This window comes from Manacus vitellinus, unplaced genomic scaffold, assembly GCF_001715985.3.
Source record: "Manacus vitellinus isolate BGI_N305 unplaced genomic scaffold, ASM171598v3 scaffold_21_pilon, whole genome shotgun sequence".
Lineage (NCBI taxonomy): Eukaryota > Metazoa > Chordata > Aves > Passeriformes > Pipridae > Manacus > Manacus vitellinus.
Window position 1 is genome coordinate 8,422,010 of NW_021939546.1, and position 21,964 is coordinate 8,443,973.

The 21,964-nt window shown below is 43.1% G+C and overlaps 1 protein-coding gene across 1 annotated transcript in view; it reads left to right on the top strand.

Moving 5' to 3' along the window:
• Positions 1-21,964, top strand: part of GLIS1 (GLIS family zinc finger 1) — a 181,713-nt gene that overhangs the window by 148,837 nt on the left and 10,912 nt on the right. Inside the window, exons 5-7 of the mRNA XM_008925189.3 lie at positions 2,840-2,950; positions 6,736-6,868; positions 12,325-12,475. Coding sequence (XP_008923437.3) covers positions 2,840-2,950; positions 6,736-6,868; positions 12,325-12,475 — 395 coding nt within the window. The remainder of the gene's footprint in view (positions 1-2,839; positions 2,951-6,735; positions 6,869-12,324; positions 12,476-21,964) is intronic.

Genomic DNA, 21,964 nt, shown 5'->3' on the forward strand with positions numbered 1-21,964 from the left:
TATAGTAAACTGAGTGCAGTTTTTAAATATAGCTGCTTGAACCTAATAGATATCATTTTAATAGCCAAAGTCACAAATGGAATACCATTTATTAGCTTTGAGAGAGAACTTAAGTGGTTACTAAAATGAGCAAAAATTCTTTGTATGTGTTATCTGTGTAATATTGAAGACAAATGTCTTAACTTTCTATTTTCTTTTCTTCTCCCTTTATCTCTGTTCTTATTATCTGAAATGCTCATAAATCAGGAAAAAGGTACAGTAATCATTTTCTACTAACTTTCTTAAATATCTAAAAATATCTTCCATGCTATTCCATTGCAGGTTCTTTAAAACTGTTTCTGTAGTCCTGCACACAGTAACTAACTTCCACTTACCTGCTTCAATTAAGCCCTGTGGTTTAGCTCAGTGTATTTTGTGCTTACGTGAATGTGAAAAATAGGAGAGCTACAGGATGGTGCTGCTTCAAGGGCTGCACAAAACAACTGCCTGGAATGTCAGAGCAAACAGCCATGAACCTTTGGAAGGGCAGTCAGATTTTCATCTAGTTTCCCTATCACTGAGTTGAATGATTTTATCGCTAATTTGAATGACATCAGTGATTTGAAAAATACTCTGCTGGGTTTTCTGCTAAGGGATTTGTTAAAGTTTTCCATAGTTTTTCCTCAGGTGTCAGTTCTCTGTGTTCCAGACACTCTCAATAAATCTCCTTTGCCCTGTAACTTTCTGGGTAGGTGCTGTGTTAGCCTGTAAGGTCATGAGTTGGTGAATGATTCTATTATTCCTTCAGAAATTTCCTGCTGGCTGGACAGAGCAGCAATACTTATTCTCTGGAGGTACTTATAAAGAAAGGGGGTTTATATAGGCTGCTTATTCCTTATTGAGTGCATTTGGAATTGGTTTTAAAGCTTCCCAGTGTAGGTCACTCCATCATTTATCTTCTCCAAAAGGAGGATCTGTAAATCATTTTACTTACTGGTTTACCCTAGTTTGATTGAATCTCTACTAAATCATCTGGAGTAGATCCTTCTCCTGGGCAGGAGAAGAAAAAAGGGGACCTGTCTGTCCTTGTTGGTAGAAAGGGCATGTCAGCACTCCTCCAGGAGCAGAGCGACTGGTTTAAAGGACCTCACAGCCACTTCTCTCAAATCCAGTTGGTTTTTTTCTCTTCTGTGCATCCTCTTTCTGAAACCGGGGGAATTAAAGAATGTGACACTGAGGTCATGGCAAACCAGTTTTCTGCCTTTGAGAAGACACCAGCAGGATTTACTAGTCCTAGTGAGAAGGCTGAGGTAGTGTTGATAGGTGAGGCAAGAAAACAGATGAAAAAAGAATGTTCCATTCAACTTTAAAGCTCCATGAGCTGTGCCATGCAGCACTGGCACCTAAGTCAGTGGGTATTTAATAAAAAGTGCTGAAGTACCTTTGCTCACCTTGACAATTGCACCTTCATTTGGAGTTTGTAACCCAGAGATAGTGTTCCCTTTGTTGGGAGTAGGCAGAGCTAAGAGAAGAATTTTTTGAGGATTTCAGTCATTGGGACTCCAGAATCAGCGGCTAAATTAGAGCATCCTCATTTATTTATTTTCTTTTATTTTCCTATGAGAAGAGAGGACTGGAACTGCCTGTTCAGACTCAGGTGGTTTTCCCAGGAGATAGTGCTGATACTGTGCCACATAAAAGTGACAAGCTCTGCCACATGCCAAAACAAGATGGAAAGGTCCTCCCAACAAAATCAACAAGAGTGGATTTTTCTTTCTGTATTGATTTGCTCACATGTTAATGTTTGATGCAGGTTGTTTGGTTAGGAGTTACAAAAATAACAACATTTCTGTTGTTATTCAAAAGAGAAACAAAGTATGAAGGAAACCGAACATGTGCTGTGCCCTAAGTTTTGTTCTGCTGCATATCATATAACCACAGAATCACTGAGATTGGAAAAGGCCTCTAAGATCTTTGAGTCAAGTGGTTACCCCAGCACCACTGTGTCCACCACTAAACCATGTCCCCTAGTGCCACATCCACGCAGCTTTTGAACACTCCAGGGATGGTGATGCCACCATTTCCCTGAGCAGCCTGTTCCAGTGCCTGACCACCCTTTTGATGAAGAAATTGTTCCTTATCTCCAATCTAAACCTCCTCTGGTGCAACTTGAGAAAGTTTCCTGTTGGCTTGTAACAAAGGAGCAGAGCCTGATCCCCACCTGGCTCCACCCTCCTGTCAGGGAGTTGTAGGGAGCGAGACAGTCCCCCCAAGCCTCCTTTTCTCCAGACTGAGCCCCCCCAGCTCCCTCAGCCGCTCCTCATCACACTTGTGCTACAGACCCTTCCCCAGCTCCACTGCCCTTCTCTGGACTGGCCCTAGCACCTCAATGTCATTCCTGTAGTGAGGGCTGTGACGACCCACCCTTAAGGGCTTCTTTACCTTAAGGAGGCATATAAGAGTGGGTTCTCACAGGGGCCCAGAACTGAGCTTGGGATTCATGGTGTCTCACCAGTGCCCAGCAGTTGTAAAAACTGTGTAAATCAGAACTCAAACCCTGAGCTTCCATCTTTATAATTATACTGGGTGATCTCATCATAATTTTGTGTACTGTAAAGGCTAGGGGAAAAAAAATAATGCTCTCAAAACCTCTCCAGTTACACCTCGCTAGCATTTACCTCAGCCCAGTGATGTACATCCAACACTCCAGGTGTGTCAGGTGCTCTCGGTGCTTGCAGGGGGTGCAGCGTCAGGGCTGGCAAACACTCTGTGTCCCCGAACCGGCCGTCCTTGAGCACCCTGAGCTGGCTGTGGGCATGCAGAGGGACATGACCTCTCTCCTCTTCCCTCCCATGCACAGAAACCCTACGCCTGCCAGATCCCCGGCTGCTCCAAGCGCTACACCGACCCCAGCTCCCTGCGCAAGCACGTGAAGGCTCACTCGGCCAAAGAGCAACAGGTGCGTAAGAAGGTAAGACCTGCCAGGCAACAAGGGACACATCTCCAGACCTCCTCCATAGAGTTATTTTTAATTTACCTTAAACCTACATATTTTCAGATCAGAGTTTTCCTACGGTATCGCTAGAAGAAAACTTTAGCGGAGTTAATTTTCCTGTTGGTTTTTAATCACTGTTGTTAACCAGACCACCTTACATTTTTGCACTTTCAGTTTGCCCCACGCTTTCTCTCCAAAAATTTCTTTCCTGTTCATGTTCCATACACAAATTCTGCTGTCATTCACATAAAATGTCCACGCATTGAGTCTCTGCAGTCAGCACTAGCTGGTTGTATTTACTAAAATACATGTTGGCTGATCATCTTAAAGCAGAAATGAAACTAAGCCAGGATACAGTGGAAATGTAGAAAAGAAGCACTTGTAATAGATGAGGATGAAAACCCCACACTTTTCCCACCACATCTGTATTTTAAATGCATTTATAAATCGCTCCAAACCCAAACTGCTAGTTATGTTTTCACTACTATTGGATTCAAATAAGTGTTTTCGTGGGCTAAATCCCGAACTCATTATTAAATGGGGATGCTTGTGGGCACCAGCCAAGGTTCAGAGACTGGTTTATTACACATTTGTACACACAGTTTGTAAAATGATGACTGGGACCCCACGGAGCTGGTCCTTGGCAGCGCAGACCGCGGGCACACTCCAGGCCCAGGAGTGGAAGGGAACGCTGGCCTTGGAGAGCAACTACAGTTAGTTCAATAAGCAGCACTGATGTCTTCCCCCAGCTGCCTCAGCACTGCCAAGAGCATCACAGCAAGGCATGGTTAAAGGAGGGAGGGCAGAGCAGAAAGATAGCCTGGCAGGATAGAGCCAGGGAGCAGCTAGTTTAGAAAAATGCCAGAGGGAAAAAGTGGAAGTACTGGAGAGCAAAAAGAGGAATGTGGAGAGAAGAGACAATAGGAAAACACAGGTGACCTGAGCTGCAGAATCTGGAGTGAGCCATGGAGGAGTGAGAAGGATCTGAAAAAGCCCTAATTCACCTGCTTGAATACATCTGTGGTGAGATCATACAGATCTGTCCTTGTTTCCGCCATGCCCCTGCCTTATGCCCCTTCCTTCTGCTACTCCTCTTACAGTTTTCACCAGTTGGAACTTAGGGTCCCCTTTCCCAGGACAGCTGTTTGTGCCCTAATTCTCCCTGTAACCCTTCTCTTTGTCAGATGTGTGCAGCCTGAGTAACAGTTCCCAGGGATCAGTGTCCGGAGCTGTGCACACTCTCTCAGATACTAAAGAAACACTCCTTGTATGCTGAGCTTTGTGCCTGGGAGTAACAGTGTTCATCCCAGCACCATCCAGGTGGAACCAAGTCTTGTCTCTGCTCCAGTCAGAACTTTTATTTAGCCTGGCAGGACTGGAAAAACTGCTTAGTTTTCCATCCCAATTTTGTGTTATCAGAAGGTTCCACGGGGTGTGCTGTGCACATACATCCCACACCACAGGTCACAAAATTCCCAACACTTCCCTAGATTAACCTTTAGGTCATAATGAGAGTAAGAGTCAGAATGCCATGGCAGTGATTGATTAATTCTATGTAATTAAGTCCACGTAATGAGAGTAAAAGTCAGAAAGCCATAGCAGTAATTGGCCACAGAAAGAAGTTGACTCTGGCACCAGAGTCTTTTGCAATAGCAAGATCTTTGTGACAGGAAGATTTTGATACATGAAATTCTCATCAGATTGTGGAAAGCAACCGTGCTCCCTATTTCAAAGAAGAGAACTTCCTCATTTTTCCTTCCTGTGGTTGCTGGCATACTTCAGGGGGACAAGGAGGAATATTTCCTGATACCAAACCTGGATATCATTTGTTCGGCTCTGTGTACTGGGCTGAATGCATTAATGTGTTACCACCCTTTACACCTGGTCTAAGGGACAGTCCCCACTGTCACACCCTGCCACCTGCTGAGGCCTTGTTCCAGTTCTGTGGAGGAAGGTGGAAAAAAAGAAACCTAAATCCAAACTGCGTTGAGGGGCACAAAGTACTTCCTGCATCAGCAGCAGGAGCTCTTAAGCACAGAATCAATACAGGACAAATTTGGTGCACATCAACTGCAGACTTAGGCTGGTTGGATGTACCAATACATCAGAATATCTAGGGATTCTTATCACTTAATCTCCTGTCTTGAGGAATTTTCCTGTGTGCATACACATACCCTCCTATAGACTTATCAAATCTATCTTAAAATTATATTACTCCCTTGCCTCCCACACCTTATTTAGTAGACCAGTCTAAATCTGCACTCCGCCAGTGGCTTGAAATCATCTTCAGATTTCCTGTCTCATTTATCCATGATAACTTTATGAATACTTGATCCCATGTCTTTTGTCCTCAAAATTAAAAAGCACCTGAAAAAGCAGCAGATTTAGACTGCCTTTTGGTCAGGCTCTCTTAAAAGGGATCAAAGCAAATCTGGCTCATAAAGAAATAAGAACACCCAAAATATTTAACTTAAATGTATTATGGGAAAAACCCCCACCACCTTCCACAACTAAGCAAATGTCAGTGTTACTGAAATGGTGGCAGTCTGCTTTGGATTTCAGATTTAGGAAAAATGGTGGAAAGACTGTTTATATTCACTTGCTCGTTTTTGGTTGTACCTCAGCAAAGGCAGTTGTCTGTTGGTATCACCTTCCCAGGAGTTCTGAGTGGACATCACTTAGCCAAGAAAGAAAACTTAACAGGCTGTTCTGCCAACATGTCTTGGTTGAGATATGCTACCAAAATGTGCCATCTCTGATATAAAACAAAATACCTGAGCTTAGAGTTGTATCAAAGGAATCCCGAGTATTTGGTTCATAGCTGAGGGGATTACTGCAGTGGTGATATTTGGTTGTTCTGAAAGGCTTTACAAGAACAAAACAGGAGAAAGTTAGCTGTTAATTTAGTAGTAGTTTAATTGGCTGCAGATGCACTTTGTGATCCAAATGTCAGATGTTTATCTCGAACCCACAAATGGCTATAGAGCAGAATTGTAAATAGGTTTGCCTGGGCCCTTTATTTAGAATAACCAAGCCCAGGGGAGATCGGTATGTGAGGCTGTACCCGTAAGGACAATAACTATTTATTAATGGCTGTAGAACATGATGGCTGTTTGTGTAATGCGAGCACTCTGTTATGACAAAAGCTTGGCAGCATCAGCATGTTTGAAAGAGAATTAGAAATGCTTTTCTTTCTTAATTCTCCTCTCCTGCTGTTTTTAATATGATCGACATTGTGGTTTTCAAGAGTTTGCTTCAGACACTTTTGCCAGAGCTTTAATTTACAGGGAGCGCAGCTGAGACATCGGTGGTACCTCTCACACATCACTGACAGCCCCTTATTCCACCAGTTCTAATCTGATAAGAACAGACGCTTTTCTTTCCCTATCAAATGTCTTCCCAAGTGTCACAGTTAGAAGGTGATGCAATCCTTTTGCCACAGAACCCAGGAAACTACAGAAAGCCTGAAAATGTGCAGTTCAATTACTCGGGAAGGTTTGAAGAAACACAGGGTACATTATTTTACGAAGCAAAGTGTTGTTGATTTAAGATTAGCACACTTAGCTTCTGCACTTCAGAAAACCAAAGTTATCTCTAATTAAAAATACCAAGTACTTAAGGATACATCCTTAATTACACTGAGTTTCTAAGAATGACATTAATCCCTTCTATATATAATCTTTAAGGAGACATATGAATTTAATTAGAAATAATTTGATTTTACTTTGAAATAAAATGTTTCTTTTATCCTCCTCTTGTAGCTAAAGTCCTGTACTGATATCGAACAAGACGTACTGAGTGAATGCTTAGCTATGCAACAACTCCACACATCTTCACAGCACATTCTGGATGGGAAGTGTGGTAGAACTGTAGGTCCTCATGATTTAATTACAGGTAAGAATACTCCTAATAAGCATGGTGCTTAATATGTCATATAACAGAGGACTTTTAGAAAAGCTTATGGGTCTGATTTGTCACTGTGGAAGATGAAGAAAACCCAGACCAACAAATAAGATGAAATAATGTTGTGAGTTGTTTACTAAGGCCTTTTTTTTTTTTCAGCATTAGTCAGCCAAGTAGCTCCTATTAATGTCACGTGAAGGGGGCAGCAGCCCTGCTGAAAGGGTGTCTCCATCCATTTGTGCTCTTCTGAAAGTTGGCCTTGGCCTTGGCAGAGTGCAGGTGCACGAGCTGTGCTAATGCCAAGCGAGTGCTCAACACAGCAGGAGGGTTTTCTTCGGGAGCTGCTGGAAGGTTGATGAGGCTGTGTGTTATCATGCACTGTGTGATTGTAACAGATGATATGGTGATGTGTGAATGGAGAGAAAACTTGAATTGGAAATGTCAAACCTTGTTTTAATTATCTTTCCTAGTTTTCAATCTTTCTTTCAGTCCTCCTCTCTTTGTTGTGGTTTGAACAAGAGCCGGCCCCTTTCAGGGACTTCAGACTGCTCTATGCTTTTTATAGGAAGAGAAAAGGATGCTTCCATTCCCTTCTGTGGAAAACAAGGTCTAGATTCACAATATTTGAACCCCAGCAGAGGATCAGGGATGTGCCATCTCAGGTTCTGTGTTTAGCCAGCACTGTAATTGTAACCTGCCTTACTTAGGCAAGAATCTCCTTCCTTTTTTTTTTGTTTCTTACTCCAAATCTTAAAACTAAAAAATGCATCCTGATTGGCATCTCCTTGAGGTTGCACTAAAATGTTGGAATATAACTGGTGAACAGAATGGAGTAGAAAGGGAAATACCCCCTGATTCTGACATGGTTCCCCTGGGAGTCTGCACTCACAGTGGCTCCTCAAAAAGTGGGAGAAAGCTGCAGGGACGTGTAGGGATTATTTCCATTCTCTGCCTGTGTCACCTGCACTGTGAAGGTTTGTGAGGGCAGCACTGGCCTCTGCTCTCCCCTTGAGAGTCCAATGTAACTGAATCATGGCTTGGCCTCCGGATTCCAGGCAGGGCAGGAGAGAACAGTGACATTTCCCTGAGAACAGCCTGCACTTTAGGATCCTCAGAAATAACCTCAGTTTCCAAGTGACAACAATAAAACAGGAAAAAAGTTATTAGCTTACGGATAAACAGACCATCCCTAACTTCTCAGTGTCATTTCTAAGAACCTCTTGTGAAATTAAGGATTTTATCTATCCATAACTCTGGCTTTCTCTGATATGATTTCTGTGCTGATTATATCAATCCATCACCAGGATGTTTTAAAAAACCTGTAAATCTTCCCTGATACTTCATTGGGTCACTGCATATGAGACCCCATCACATGCACACTATGAAGAAGTGCCAGGGAAAATAAATCAAGATTTGAAAGGCTGTTTTACGGTGGAACAGAAGTTGCTTCGTAGTATGTGTAGCACAGTTCCACAGGCAAAACTGTTCATCTGTCATTATTTAGGGCACATAAGCCAAAGTGCTGATCCTTACAGAATTAAAGCATAAGGACATTCCTGCTGCCACCTATAGTCTGCACTGATTGCACATGTGCTCTTTCAAATAAGCAGAGAGACTTTGGAGAAATCAGCTATAATACTGTATATAGGGTCGATATGGATAAATACAGTGTATGATGTCCTCGTGATTCCACCATGAAAACGTTCGTGGTTTGGGTTTTTGTTTTGAGTTTGGTTTTTGTGGTGTTGGTTTTTTTCAAAGAAACCACATTATTAACGTGCAGAGCTCTGGGCTTTAGGGATCATTTGGATTCCTGGAGAATTTCAGTTTTGCCTTTCTCCAAGTTAAAGCACATTTTAAATATGTCAGGGATGAAAGCCCATCACAGAAAAAAATGAAATATTGAAAAAGCTCCCATCCCTCGTGTCCGACTTCAAAGCAGGTTTGTGCTTAGGACTGGGTAAGACAGTGAGCAGAAGAATGTTTCTGCAGTCAGAGAAACCCATTGTTTGCTGAGATCTTCCACCTTTTCTCTCCCCATAACTAAGATGCTTCATGGCTGCACACATTGAACTCTGGCTGTGCCTGAATCCTCATATCACTCTCCCTGCAAAGGAAGTGTCTCTGCGTAGGCATTTTCCTTGGGCATGTTTTATTATTATAAAATTGAGGGGGGAAAAAAGGCTGCTAGTCACAGATGCTCAGAGTTCTGTTCTGGCCACAGATGTTGAGGTTAAAGGCCAAGCCATTTAAAATACTGATTGATGACATATATTTACAAGCTGAGGTGGTCAATGTGTGAAGAGGCCCAAGGTGCACAGGCCTGGCGTGGGCTGCACTTGCAGGAGTCCCTCATAAGAGCTTCCAAAGGCTTCTATGTGACTGCAGGGACTCAGAATATTAGAACTCAGCACTGAAAAAAAAAGGAAGAAAAACTGTAAAAGAAATGAAATTTTGGAAGTCTTAATAATACTGAGACTGGATTAGCAATTGCACTTCTCCCCTTGACTCCTTCCATTGTAGGGGCACCTGGTTTCCTGGAAAGGGGGATCCAGGCAATAGAACCAGCATTTCTCTCCACTCAGACAACTCTTCATTTCTCTTAGGTTTGGCAGTGGGAAGGACTTTGTACACCCCATATCAGCAGATGCCTCCTGCTTCCCTGAACAAGACAGTTCACTCTCTTTTCTGATAAACATCACTGCCAATATTTTCTTCAAAAGCACCATCTTTGGGCTTAACAGCCATGAACATACCATTAAGGAGTCATGGGACCAAAGTGACAGCAGCTCCAAACTTTGAGTGCATTAAGTCCAGAATAGAAACAAGTCAAACTGGATTCCAGTAGCAGCATAACTGGCTGATAGCTGATGGATTCACAGGGCCCATGGCCAGAGGAAAGTCTGTCCCTTGAAGGCAGTAAAGTGAATGTTCTGTTGGAGTGCCCTTGTTCTGCACTGTGTAGGATAAGTAACTTTGAACTTTAAAGAAGTACCACTTCAGTTCTCCAAGACCCAACAGAAGTGAGTAATATGTCCTTGCAGACACACACAGAATCCACAGTAAATCCCATCTTCCACTGTGTGTGCCACATGGCCCTGGAAGTGCTCCAGAATGACAGGCAGACACCCCATGCAAGTTCAGTAAGTGAGGAGTTGAGTTGATTCTTTGACTATGCTGGCTCATGTTTTGGCTTCCCCCCTATCCAGGAGCTTCAGGGGTGGATGCAGCCCCATCCCCAGGGCAGGCTGTGCAGGCTCAGCCTCACTCCAAGCCCCAGGAGCACCATGGCTGTGTCTGATGCCGGAGCAGCCTCGCAGCTCCCTCGTGCCCCACCAGCCCCGTGTCCAAGGGATGTGCACTGTGCAAAGCAGGATCTGGGTTTAGGCCCATTTCCTCTGGAAGCAAGGCTTACATAATCCTTTCTCTGGCCTCTCTGTCCACATGTGTCAGTCCCCTTCCCCACAGTATTTTTTTAATCCATTGGCCAAACTCAACCACATTTGACAAACACCTCAAAGATCATTGTGTTCTGACACATTCTGTGAATCCTGGCAGCTGGAAACCAGAGAGTGACACCCAAAATTAGTGTTCCCACTGCAGGAGAGGCGGGCAGGGCTCAGCTGGGACACATGCAGGGCTCAGTTGCTGGACATACAGAGTTGTGGGGTGGGTTTTTTACATTTTCTTGCTTCTCTAGAGGGTTATGCTGCTGGTAGGTACTCAGCTACTCTGTCTTTCTCATCACCTCAAGCAAAGAACTGAACTATCCTCAGTAGCTGGGACAGTAAGGAACAGGCCAGGAGAGACATCTTAAACATTCGTGAACTGTTCAGGGGTGGGATTGAAAGATAAAATATTGAATATGTTTCTGGCCACCACACTGCTAAAACTACTTTTTGAGGGCTTTTGAGCTTTTTGTGTGAATTACTGACAGCCCAGCAGCACTCTGGGAGCCTCGGAGAGCGTGAACAGCTCATTTTAGGTTCAGCAGTTTCCTCCAGGCTGTGCTGCCAATATACCTGAACTGGTGGTGTAGGAAATACAGCTGAAGTGTGAAATGACACTGAACAGTCAAGGTCAAATTGGTATTTGGCTCATCTTCTGAGCCCGACAGTGAATGTATGACCAGTGAGGATGTGGGGGAAGTGGAAAGTGTTGCATTATGAAATGGACTGAAGCCACCAGTAGAAAAACAGCATTTTCACAATGCAGCATCCCAGCTACTGACTTACTGTTATCAGAAGAAGCTTTGACAAATAAATCCTCACATCACCTGGGAACATCTGACTTCTTAAAGCCCTTCTGTCTGGCGTGCAGTGCAGAAAGCAAGTTGGTTTCACTGGCTGGTTGACAAATGTTCTGTCTAGTGGGAGACAGAGATGATGTGGTTCATTTTTGTTGCTTTAGATCTGTCAGCAGCTGAGGACTCATTGTTCAACAGGGGGTTTTGACTCATCTGAAGTCCCTGACAAAGGTGGCTGGAATCTTGCCTTAGTGGTTCTGCTCTTCAGTCTCACACAGAAACAGATGCTGACATTCAGCCGTGGCTTCTCCGCCCCGAGGGTGTCACACATTCTCCACTCTCCAGATTTTCATGTTGCCTTCTGCTTGTTCCATGTCCCTGGGAGGGTTTGGGAGGAGGGCAGTCCAGAGCCCTGTCAGTGACACGGGACACGGCCAAGCACGGCTGGCACACGGCTCTGTCATCCTGAACGTGCTGCTCTGCACACACCGAGTGGGAGAGGGCAGATGGTGCCTGACTGGTGTGGTCGAGGAGAGTGGTCAGAGTCCCCAGAAAATGGCACATCCACACCCCTTCAGTGCCTCTGTGTACTAGTAAACCTTCTCTTGGTCTCATTAAAAATGTCTCTTCGCTCCTCTCTGCACTTAATTTATTGGGGTTTCATTTGTATCAATATGTGATATTTTTAAATGGTCTGGGGTGTCCATCAGCATGCTAATGGAAAGTCAAATTACAAAGTTTGAAATGAACAAGAACAAACCCCCAGGTCCTGGTTCCCCTTGTGCACACACAGTTCAGTGTCCAGTGTGGTGCTGACAAGGTACCACAGCCTGCTCTGCTCTCTGTGTGAGCTCCATCGTGCTCCACCTCAGCACTGGGGGTTCCCACTCACAACTGTGGGAAAGGCAGGATGAGAGTCCTGCCAAGCCCTGCTGGCTGTCAGGAGGAGTCCTACAGCTCTGCAGTCACAACAAGGAAAAGGTGGGCTCCTGAAGAGGGTTGGAAAGAGGACACATGTCAAAATACCATAGCCCAGCTCTGGGTGCTGTTCAGGCACAGCTGCATCTGCTGACAGGACGCTCTGCTGAGGGCTTGTGTCTCAGGGACGGCTGGGGGAATGGGGAGGGAGTTGGGGACTCTACAGGACTTACTTGGGTGCTGCCCTGGTAATTTTGTTTTGCCACGTGCTGTGTGTTCCCAGGCATGTACAGTGGTTCCAGCAGCAGCCACAACGGCCCCTCCCCAGGTGTGCTGCCGTCCCCTCATGACATCCCTTCAAGGCACCTTCCGCTCGACTCTGCCCTTCCCAGCCCACATCACCAGCAGTCGCCGTTGGACAGTGCCAGGGAAGGGTATGTGTGCCAAACACTCCTGGCCTCTGTCTGGCATGATAAAGAATGATTAACTATTTTATTTTGTGTGGATGCTGTTTCAGAAGAAAACACTGGTCCAAACTAAGCGATTTTGTTTGGTTTAGAGTCACAGAATAATTTAGTTTTGAAGAGACCTCAGAAGGTAATCTCATCCATCCCCTGTGCAAAGCAAGGCAAACTTACTATCAGGTTGTTCAGGGCCTTGTCCTTGTCTTCAACAGAACACACTGGGATTTTTTTCTCCATAGCATGCAATCACATTTAGATTTTGTTTTTTAATTCTTCCTGGATGAATTCTTGTAGGTTTGGATAAGCACAGAGAACTTTTCTCAGCTAAAATGAGAAATCTCTCAAAGGGTAAAAACTATGAGTCACTCAGGAATCAGGCAGTGTTTGCTTTAGTAAGACTCAGTGTCAGAGCCACAGGCTTTCTCACTTCCTTGCTCTCCGATAAGGTTTTCTGTAATCCATCTCTCAGCAGCAGGCTTGAACCACTGAGATCCTAATCAGGGAAGAGTGTTTAATCCCATTGATTGTATGGATTGCACTGCTACAGTACAGATTGCATTGCATGGCTACAATCTGGGATATTTCTAAAGCACCATTTGCTCAAGGATCTCATAACATCTTCTCAACAGTAAAGAATCTCTGTAAGCCACAAAATTCTGCTCTAATCTTTTTGCTCAGATTTTTTTTTTTGTGCTTGGCCTCATACAAATTAAACATCAAACTTAGAGTTTCACTTCCCAGCACTTTGGATGGGGAGGGAACTGATTTTGCTTTACTGATGGGAACTTGGGATACAGAGAGATTTAAGGGATTCTTTTTCCCTAAGAACATGTTTGGGTTCTTTAGCAAATACAGCGATTGAATGTAGAGTTTTCCCATCCTAGTCCAGTGACTGACCTTTGTCATCTTTTATGTGGGGGAAGGAAAGCCCAGAAGGTTTTTAAGCAAAGGGCAGAAGGCAGAGTGTGTGTGGCATGGAAGGGGCACAGGAAAGAAAATTACACCTGGAGTAGTTGAAGAACAATCTCATTGAGGAAATTCATTTAGGAACCAGTTACTGCTTTTATTTTTCCTAATTGGGAAATGAATACTGCAGCAAGCTGAGCTTCTATACCCTGCTCCTCCTTCAGCCACCTCTTCTGACCTTGGCCAGTGCAGGTACCAGTGTCCCTTCCCATCATGTGATGCATCTGCCCATCATAGGAACAGACTTATCCTGTCCCTGTCCTATAAAATACCTGTGCCAAACCCTTCTCCTTCCCTGCCCTGCCACATTCCTGACCTTGTATTTCCTGTTGGCAGACCTCATGCCCATGGCAGAGCCTCCTGTGGCCAACAGGAGGCATTGGAAGTTACACCAGATAATAGGAAGTTTTCTGTAGCAAAGAAAGCAGTGATGCAAATAGGAGGAATGGAGACAGACAGTCCACAGGGAAGGTCATCCATGACCTATTCATCCATGGAGAATGGGACTGCTTGAGCCTGGGGGAGTGGGATCCCTCCCTCTGACTGCTCCCCAGTGTGCTGCTGTTTCCTCTTTGAGTTGGTTCCTAGGGGAGTTAATGCAAAAAATCCCAACCAAGAGTGAAATAAAGTAAGGATATGCTATGGGAAGGATTTAATGGGCTGTCAGGAAGGTGGATTTGTTTCTAAAGCACTTTGTGTTCTGTAACTGCTAATAGGAAAGGAAAGCAAAGACTTGACCAGAGTGAGGGCAGCAGACAGTTCTCCAGATTGAGGGGTCGGAAGCTCCCAAATGAATTCTCATTCCTGCCTCTCGTGTCTCTATTCCAGAGCACAGCACTTCCCTTTCAGCAGGAACACCACACTGAGTGAGCTGAGCCTCACTGAGCTCCTGCTGCAGACATTTTGATCATTAGCATAGGCTAAAGTTTACATCAGAATTGTCTCTGCTGATCTCAGTTCTAGTGCAGTTCTTGGAGGAGACAACAGGGCTGATTTATTGTTTCGGTGCTCATAGACCTAAGTAAAGTCTTTGCCCAACACTGTAGTTAATATTCTGTGACAAAATATGGGAACGAGATTGTAACAGGTTTCTAATTGTGAGCCAAACATCAGGGAACGGAGAGTGGAATGTATTTCTGAGCAGTGATTTTAAAACAGGGCATCTGGTTTCATGACATAATTACTTGGAATTTTTCAGGATCTCAAACACCATTTTCTAAACTCAGTCTGCATTCAGCTTTGTCATACCCAGTCCAAGATCCTTGTACTGTATTCAGTGGTTTATGCCTACATTATTAATGACTGCTGAAATACAGCCCGTGCATGACATCTTAATTGCAAGTACAGAAACTTGGTGTGAACTAATAGTCCTCGAATTTCATTTAGCACAGTTTTGTTCAAAGCATTCATCCATTTAACTGGGTAAAATCACTTAATAATCCAGTGCTTGGAGCCACTGGGTTCCAGGACTGTTCCCCCTTTGCTGTTACTCATATAACTTACATATGGTTCACAACGGGAAAGAAACACCCAACACTGCCTTTCTCCATGTGAACTGCTCCAGCTTTCTGGCACACACGGAATGTTTGGCCTCATTTGTCAGCTGTCTCAGCGTTCCTGTTCCAGTCAACGCAGAGGATTCCTGCCCTCTGAATCAAACGATGACAAGGCTGGATCGCAGAGGCTGAGGCTCTGGAATGAACCAAGTGATTACTATCAAAAAATCTAATTACTGAGTCATCAAATATGCAAGACGCCAAAAACGACATGAGGCGGAGTACAAATAGTCTGCTCGAGTTTGACATGAGATTCAGAGTTTGATTTAAAGGCTTTTTCTTTTTTTTTTTTTACAAAAAAGCCCCATGTTAGACCATCCTTTGCCAAAGTCAATACCAAGTGCAGCAGTCAATTTTCCCAAATGGTTTGCTGAGACATTTAAATAGTTTGACGAAATTATCTAATTCACTTGAAAATGTTCTAACAAAATCTGACTTCATTACCAAATGTATTTATTCTGGCTTTATTCAATATGGAGGGCATTTTTTCAAATTCTGGTATGAAGTGTATGCTACACCAAAAAAATTTTACTTACAGTGATATTAATTAGGCTGAAAGTGGGTGACTGAGAAATACTTTGGCATGCAGAAAGTGGACTTGGCATGATTCGGGCTTAAATATATCTTTATTTTTTATTTCAGGTAGCAAAGGTTTATTTCAGTATTTCTTGTAGCATTTGCCATGTCTGACTGGGTTTCATTTTGACCATTGCAGAAATAGTCTATTTTGATTTGTAGCAGAATGAAGACAGAAAAACAGCTTTTAGTATTAAATCTTGGGAGAATGTTGCACTTGGCTTCCTTTCTGCTGTTTTTTTAGCTGTTGTTATCCAAGCCATCTAAAAGTGTACTTAGTTTCGTTTGTAGACTATCCCTGTATATTCCAGTTTAGAATATTCAGTGAGATAAATTATCAGCTTAAGTGAAAGTGATATGAGTGAAGTTAAGTGAGTTCGAGTGGTGGCACCAGGTTTGGGATTTGCACCAGTTTGATGTAATGACCCAACAAGGTCACTTTGTAGGCCCTGAACACAGGCTCTGTGTGTGTGACTGGGGCTCTCTGTCACTTGTGCTGCCCCTGACAAGCAGCACTTCTGCTCCCAACAGAACCTGGGCACTGGCAAATAATGACTGTATTGGGAAAGTGATGAGTCTCCAAGGGAAAGGAAAGGGAAACTATTTTTTTAATATTCCTGTGGTAAATTAGGTCATTTCTGCTCTGTAAACACAACAGTAAACGAAGAACTAGTGGGATTAAGGCATCTGTGATGTCCGTAGGTGGTGATTAATGAGGACTCTGAACCCAAACTCGTGAGCCTTTAACATAAAGGACTAAGTAAGCCAAGGTTAGAGGAAGGTGCTCACACAACTCTCTGTTGCCTGCGCTTCTCACCAGCCAACTGCAACCAGCCCAGACCACAGGCCAGACCCCCCTGAAGTGACACTGACCCATACAAATAATCACAAGAAACAGGACTTTAGAGCTATGAAGTGAAAAGAGACATTTTAATCAGGCAGCTTAAACATCAGAATTTTTGTTTGCTTGCTTCTTAGCACCTGTTATTTCAAATATCACAGAAATACTGAAATGTAGAGAGTTCTCTGTTAAAAATTTAGTCCTTCATTTCTTCTTACATAAAGTAACACAAGGTACACAGAGCCTTCCTTCTGCCCAACCCAGGAAAACCAGATTTGAAATCCCTGATATCTTTAAGATTGAAACACAAAGGATAAAATCTTGTGTGTTACATGGGGAGATTTTTTTCAATATGCTGTGCTGTCCCCTTGAGCTGCAAGGATTCAGGCCAGGTAGGAAAATACATTTGTGTTCCTAATTCTCATTACTTTAAGCGACAATTAGGTGTCTTAGCTACTTCTGTCTAATTTTTATTAATCTTGTTTATTTATTAATCACGTTAATTAAGTTTGTGAGTTCATACAAATCAATTGACTAGGAACTAGCTTGTTGTTAGAGCCTTTGTAAGTACTTCAGAGAACTAAATACCTACCCAGACTTTGTAACAGAGCAGGGAGATACATCCCTCATTCACTTCATTCCACTGGAGAATACTCTTCATTTATAACAGCATACACAAGTCAGTGTTTTAGTCTTTCTTTCAAAAGCACTAAAACCAATAACAAGAAACAGATATCTCTGACAGCTGAAAACATTTTCAGTGGAGGAAGCCAAGAACCCATCATAATTTATCTCGGTGTTATGGATCTGAGCACGCAAAAGGGGCATCAGTACATCTGTCCAGAGAAAGAACAATGTACAGGTGGGCACTGGGCTCGTGTAACAAAGAACAGCAGTGATTAAAAGCATCTGCTTTCCAATCCCAAGTCATTTATCTCACTGTAGAAAATGTGATCAGAATTCATTTATAATCATGTCCAGATAGGCTTATACAGGTTTCCCCCCTCCCCACCTTAAAGCAAAATTAGCCTTAGCACAGGCTCATTTCAGTGATTACGTGGTTAAGGAGCACTCAGTGCCAGATCACAGGGTAAATACTGTTTGTCCATCGGCAGAAAGAGGTGGGCATGTATTTAATTTGTGTTTCTGAGAGGGCTGGAATGACACTCATGAGAGGGCCTTCAGTAGTGCATCTCAAAGGAAGGGCCACGTTGCCTGCCCAGAGGAGACTCTGTAGAAAACTGTCTTAGAGTCAGAAATAAGAGTTACAGGAGAAGGTGGGGGGTTAAAGGAGTTGGTCTAACTCAGAAGGTATTTAAGCTGCATTCAACCAGAGGTCTTCTGCATTACTTAATGATTTTAGCCATTACTGGTCTTACCTGTATTTAAGTTTATACTTAACACCTGTAAAGCTGATTTTTTTTTTTTCAAACTTCGTTTTGCTTTTGAAGCGAAACTCCTGTTGGCTGTAAACCTTACACACCAAACACAGTAGTGTAGAGTGGTGTAACGAGTGATGAAGTTACTTGAACACCTCCCACTACAGGGGCAGCACTTTTCAGATGGCAAACTTGAAGAAAGCAGACATCACCTGTAAGCATCTTGCTGCGTTCTTGCCAGAGAATAATGACCTTAAATGACTGAAATCAGATAGGTCAGTCAAGCATGCAGCACATGCCGGGTAACACTGAGCACACAGTCTCTGTGTTTGATTACATGTCTTGGTAATTGACTTCCTGGCAATCACTTGAACCTAAGGCAGCACTTTTTATTTAAATACATTTGGATGTTTCTTTGACCACATTAATAAGGATTTTCTTTCACTTTGAAATACATTTTCCTGCTGTATTGTTAGCAAGAATAAGTTTTCAAATTTCCCTTGCATACTCTTCGTTTACAACAGAATACACAAGTCAGTGTAGCAGCTTCCACTATAGCAGTTCATCAACTTCATTTCAAAGGTTTCTGAACAAACCCTTACAGATAAAAACATCTTTTAGATTGGCACAGTTCCCATTATGGTCACTGTGATTAATTGCTCTGCAGAAATTGCTCGTCTTAGGTCAGAACAATTATAGAGATACTCATTTAACATAGAAAAAACGTGTTTGTGTGTCTGTGTGAGTTTGTGTGGATGATGAAGTGTGTGACAGATACCGAGTTATGTTTTACACCCAACTCAGACGTGTATTTGTTAGAAAAGACAGTGTTTCAGGAAGTCCCTCTGTAGCCAAAGAGAAGGCCCACACAGAAATCCTCAGTGCACCAGGAGAGGACTCCTTTGGCTCCTCTGTAATTTTGAACATTAAATTGGTTTAGTATCACTGTTGTTGGTATTATTAAAAATACTCTAAAGCAATTAAATGACCCAAGACTCTTCAGTCACATTAAAGACCCCGTGGATAGTGTCCTCCATGATGTTTATGAAGCCCCTCTTCCTCCTCACAGCTGAGAAGCTCCTGCACTCATTGCAGGCACGTGTGGACCCTGCTCAGTGTGGGTGAGTGACGGTGCAGAACTGGATCCAAATAATCCAAGGCAACATTCTGACTGAAAAATAGTATCTTGTGTTTATCTAAAATCCAGAAAAAGGCTGACATTGCCTCAGCCCTGCTTTAAAGATGTCACACACAGGTGTGTCACCAGCAGCAGAGCCGGGGATAGAGCCTGAGCCTCCCCTGGCAGCCGCCTCCCCACGCTGGGCAGGGGCACAGCCCGAGAAGGGAGAACCAGGAGCACAGGGTCCTGTCCTGCAGTCACAGCCCTGGTCACAGCCCTGGCACTGGGGTGCTCACTGCTCATGGAGAAGGGTGAGAAATGCAGTGATGCCCAGCAAGGTGATGTGCATTGAAGGATTTATTACAAAACAGGGAGAGGAGGGGAAGAGCAGAAAGGAAGAAAGAGGGAAAGAAGGAAAAGATTCCTTGCATTCCAGAAATGTAGCCAGAGGCACCTGGCAGTGATTAGTGCAAAGGTTCACCAAACTTCAGATAGAGTCTGTCTTAAAAAAAAAGTCCAGAAAGAGTGAACGGTGTAACTGTTTCCTGAGCATGTGCTGACAGAAATTCCCGTAGGGCAGGACCCAGAACAGAAACACGTGGCAAGAGATTGGGCACTATCCAGAGACCTGATTAGCAGAGCTTTACACATCATTTTTAATATTAAAGGAAGAGATGAAAATCGGTGTTAACTTTTTTTTTCCATTAAAAAAAAAATCTCCTGGTCCTGGAACTGAATTGGGCTTTCTCACAGTATCAGTAACTGTAATGCTTGGGGGAGAGGTTTTATGAATGAGCTGGTTGGTGTGCTGAATTTTATGGTAGAACCTCGTCTCATGGAAACTCTCAGTCCTGTGACTGGCTCCAGTACTGCACAAGTCACTTCAGATAAAACATGGAGCTGCTTTGCTTTGTGCTTCTTACTCTGGTGCTCTGCTGGGTACTTTTCTTCATATTAATATGAGTTAAACATAATCCTCAAAGTCAAGATTGTTCGATATGGTGATATGCTGTGCAAGAAACTTTGTTACAGAACGGTCTTATAACCCAAATACACAAAAAATGGTGAGATAAAGGACAGATGTTTTTCAGCCTGGATTTGGTCCAGTTTCCACTGAACTCAATGGGATATGGGTTGAGGTTCTTTGTTTAGCTGAGGAATCTGCCAATCAAGCCATCACGTCAGTAAAAAAAAAACAAACCCAGACAGTTTTCATATTGGAAACATCCCTTAGATATTTCCATTTGCAGTTACAATTCGTTCCTATTTATGATTCCAAAATTCTAGTTTGAATTTATTTTCATTATTTTTAAATTTTCAATTCCACTCAGTATTTACCAAGTATATACTGCGTGTAGCTTTTGGCAGTCAAGGTCTAGTCAGATTCTCTTACCTTAAAATAGCTTTGCAATTTCTTACTCTGTGTTAATTTGTCCTGGAATTGGTATTGAACAAGGACTGGCTAAAGCAAAGTGTAAATCTGTTTCTTACTCAGACTAAGCACTGTGGGTGAATATAGAAAACATACATCCAGACACTGTGACAGAAAGAATATCGATATGTATTTAATTTTTGGTTCTGATACTGGAACAGGACATTAGGTGTGCATTGTGAAAATACACAAATCCTTAACACCAGTGCCTGCTTGGGGAGGCTGAGAGTGGAGAGAGGATAAATAATTCTAAAGCAAAGTAATGATACTTGTAGCCTTTAGGTGTCTTTTCTACAGATCACTGCTAGCTCGTGATATACCTTAGTAATTCCCTCACATAGGCCTTACTTGCAACTTAATATAAACTTTCACCATCCAAAATAAATTGTTAAAACATGATCCTAAGAAAATTTACATAGAAGTCTTATTGGGATTTCTGTTTGACATTCCTAAAGTTATGCACTTATAAAGTGAGAGGAGGCCAGATGAGTATCTTCTCTATTATGACTTTAATTTTCTTTTTTTTAAAAAATCCTCCTGTTTAGACCAAGATTTCTGAGTGTCCTCATTGATGTGGTAAATGCTTTGCAGCAGAGCTGAGGAACTGCCTTGTTGTCTGTGTCTGACACTTGTTTTAATGACCCCTTGTGGGTAGAATCCCACCTGACTGCAGGAGCTCCCACTGGAAGGGCCTTGGAGCCAGTTATTTTCAGGCAGTGCTGAGCAGGGTGCAGGAACGTGCCCAGGACCACAGACTGGGTGTATTAAGGAGTCAGGGTCAGTTCTTCCCACAGTTTTCTGCATTGTGTGGATGAAGGTATCACATAAACGGGATTTTTCTGATTAGTCCTTTTACTCGAGTGCCTGCTGATGCATCCTCAGAGAGGGACACATGAGCTGTGCAAGCCTGCCTGAAATCACAGGTCCCTCAGGATGGGTGCTGTGTCTTCAGCACCATCCTACGTGTGAGGCTTCAAAGGGAATTTGAAAAAACCCACAATACCTGGTCAGTCATCCAAAGTTGTGCCTCCTTGGGCGATCACTTTACGTCCTGAACCACAAGATTTGATTACCCCTCGCTTAGCATGGAAATATTGGTTTTGGCCAATAAATTATTCAGTCCCTTTTTAAAAAACTAGGTATTTTGTTTGACTCTGTGGCTCCTGTGGCTATGAATGGCACAGGCCAGGGCATGCTGTGTGAGCAAAATGTTCCTTTTGTTCTCAGCAACCTGCTTCTCTCCATGGTGCTCCCATGTCTTGGGCAGGGTGGAGAGGAGGCTGGTCCTCCACTCACCCTTGTATGGTCCTGAACAGAAATATTCCATATAGCCAGGAGCCCTCAAATGTAATGAATTAAGGAAGGATAAGGATTTTTTTACATGCCTGTGAGAGTATTTATATGTCTCTCTCTATAGCTATATATAGGCACAGATATATATTAAAAAGCCCCCAAAGGACCTGCAAATTTACAGAATTATACAAATTACAATTAAGGTAAAATATATGGTATATATTTATTATTACTATCCAAAGCAAAGCAAACTGTGGTTGTAGTACAGTATTAACAGGAAATGTGCAGGCTATTAG